The sequence below is a fragment of the Lactuca virosa genome, chromosome 1, assembly GCF_052849685.1.
Source record: "Lactuca virosa cultivar CGN04683 chromosome 1, Lactuca_virosa_CGN04683_v6, whole genome shotgun sequence".
In the NCBI taxonomy this organism is placed as follows: Eukaryota; Viridiplantae; Streptophyta; class Magnoliopsida; order Asterales; family Asteraceae; genus Lactuca; species Lactuca virosa.
Window position 1 is genome coordinate 235,913,748 of NC_136426.1, and position 3,047 is coordinate 235,916,794.

The 3,047-nt window shown below is 41.0% G+C and overlaps 1 protein-coding gene across 1 annotated transcript; it reads left to right on the forward strand.

Moving 5' to 3' along the window:
- The first annotated feature begins 836 nt into the window (after positions 1-836).
- On the forward strand, positions 837-1,679 carry LOC145128277 (uncharacterized). Its single transcript, XM_079063085.1, has one exon. It carries the CDS (start codon positions 837-839, stop codon positions 1,677-1,679), a length of 843 nt encoding a protein of 280 aa, XP_078919211.1.
- The last annotated feature ends 1,368 nt before the right edge of the window (positions 1,680-3,047 follow it).

The window sequence follows — 3,047 nt, forward strand, 5'->3', positions numbered from 1 at the left end:
ATAATGTAATAATTATACTTAAATAATATGTAATAAAGTATCCTTTTTACCCGAGTATATCATAAACTAAGTCTGTCATAGTTTATATGTTTAACAATGTATAAACTCTGAATTTGTGATGCTGTATTTTGAAACCCCAAACTATACCTATTATAGTTTGTATGAATATTATGTATTTGGTTCATGGATTGATCTGAAAACTATGCAATTTGTGATATATGTTTGGACCTAGATAGCCCAATTAAAAATGGATTACTTGCCAAGGAGATGGGCTTTACTAATTTGGGCTTTGGAGTGTGCTTGATTTCGTGGATTTGGGCTTGAAATGGGGTGGGTCGATTTGTTTTGGCTACATGGAAGTTGTGACCACGTTTTTTTGGACTTGTTGGTGATCATGGAAGAAATTTGAACCATTTCCTTGTCTTGTGTGTAGCATAGACGAAAATTGAAGAGTTTTTGGGAGTTTCTAGTAGTTATTGGCTAGTAGTTAATGAACTAGTTAAATAAAAGCTCTTAATGATGAGCCTTTTCACTTTTGTAACTCATGGTTATATAGGGACGATTTTCCATGAATAAAACATGACTTTGAAGCTTGTTGCACCTTGCTCTCTTATTCACATAAAATAGGTCTCTTATTGTGCTTTTGGTTGTGTGTCAATAGGTCTTGGCTTCCAACCTAGTTCTTTCTTCAATAGGTCTTGAGGTAAGAACTAACCCTATCCTCTTCTCTACCCTCACAATCTCGTGTTCTACCCCTCTCTCTCCCTTCCATCTAAAAAGAGTCCCTATACACGCATCATAAGTGGTATCAGAGTCGAAACAATCCTGCAGTCGCTATGGATTTTAATGATCCCAATTTTCTCTACCATCTTCAAGAAGCACTAAGGAACATCCAAGATGGCCAACCTCGAAGACAAGCAAGGCGTGAACTTAGGTCAAGTGAAGAATTTAAAGTCAACAAGTTACCGAAATTTGCGGGTGGTACGGACCCGGAAAAATACTTGGAGTGGGAAAGAAAAATTGAATGCATGTTCGAGTTCAAAGATGTAGATGACGAAAAGGCATGTCAGTTTTCCATCCTAAAACTTTGTGGTGGTGCCTCTTTGTGGTTCGAAGGGCTTAAGGCCAAGAGAACACGAGAGGGTAAAGACAAAATTGCATCGTGGGAATCATTAAAAAGAAAGTTAAGAAAAAGATATGTACCAATTAATCACCGCATGGCAACCTATAGAAAAATAGCTGGGTTGAAACAAGGCAAAATGAACGTGGCTGAATATATAGACGAATTTGAAAAATTGTCACTTATGGGTGATATTGATGAAGTCGAGGAGCAGAAAATGTCTCGGTTTTTACGCGGGTTGAACTTGAATATTGCTAACATTATTGATTTGTATCCATATTCTGATTTTGACACTCTTTGTGGCTTGTGTTTAAAGTTGGAAAACCAAGAAAAATACAGGAAAACCAGCGTCCCTCAATCCGATTTCGGGAAATCTAAGTCTTGGGGTAAACCCGAAAATGCAACCGTCAATCCTTTTTCTGCGGGTAGTTCTTTAGGAGTTCCCAAAACCGCGACTCCTTCTAAAGATTCCAAGGAAACTAGTTTGTCCAAGGTGCGATGCTACAAGTGTTGGGTTTCAGGCATTTCCAAAGTTCGTGCCCAAATAAACGAGTCGTAACGTTACGGGAAGCGATGGAATTCTGGGACAAGTTGCTAGAAGAAGAGAAATGACAAAGTTCCATCTTTGAGGAAGAGGCCGAATATGAAGAAGAAGACGAGAATGAAAGCTACGAAGCTCCCGTCTATGACACGTTGTTGGTCCTTCGGGCATTACAAGCAAAGGTGACACACGAAGAGGCCGACCAAAGAACTCAATTGTTTCATACTAAATGTCCGGTAAATGATAACTGCTGCAGTGTAATAGTGGATGGTGGTAGTTGTACTAATGTAGCATCAAGCAAAATGGTGGCAAAACTGGGATTAGTCACAATGAACCATCCTAAACCTTATGCGCTCCATTGGCTAGATGACAATAAAAATATAAAAGTAACAAAGCGGGTAATGGTAGGTTTGACTATGGGCTCGTACAAAGATGATATCCTTTGTGACGTAGTTCCCATGGATGCTTGCCACGTACTTTTGGGTCGTCCTTGGCAATATGATCGAGACGTGACTCATAGAGGGTGGAGCAATGAATATGAATTGAAACATAACAACAAAAAAATATACTAAAACCCATGTCGTCGCACGACATCCGCTCGGTAAAGACTAAAGAAAAGAAGCCAAATCTTGCGATTTTTGCCACTGAACGGGAGGTTGAAAGACGATTGACGACGGTGGCATGGTGTACCTAATGGTAGCCAAAGATGGTGAGGCGGGAAATCCTCTCTATGATGATGTGGCAGAATTCTTACAAGGGTTTAAAGATGTTTTCCCTGACGATTTACCACCGAGCTTGCCGCCTATTCGTGGCATCGAACACCAGATCGATCTCATCCCAGGAGCTCCATTACCAAACAAGGCGGCCTATCGGTGCAATCCTGAGGAGATGAAGGAGTTGCAAAGGCAAGTTGATGAGCTCGTGACCCGGGGATATGTTCGAGAAAGCCTTAGTCCGTGTGTCGTACCAGTATTGCTCGTACCCAAGAAAGATGGAACGTGGAGGATGTGTATCGACAGTAGGGCGGTCAACAACATCACTATCAAGTATCATTTCCTGATTCCCCGACTTGACGACATGTTAGATGAACTTTACGGGTCGGTTGTATTTTCAAAAATTGACTTACGAAGTGGGTACCATCAAATCCGAGTACGTGAAGGGGACGAATGGAAGACGGCGTTCAAAACAAAGCATGGCCTTTACGAATGGACCGTGATGCCGTTTGGCCTCACAAACGCCCCAAGCACATTTATGAGACTAATGAATGAAGTTTTTAAATGTTTTCTTGGCAGGTTTGTGGTGGTTTATCTAGACGACATCTTGGTGTATAGCAAGAGTCGTGAGGAGCATGGGAGTCATTTGAAACAAGTGTTCGAGACCCTTAGA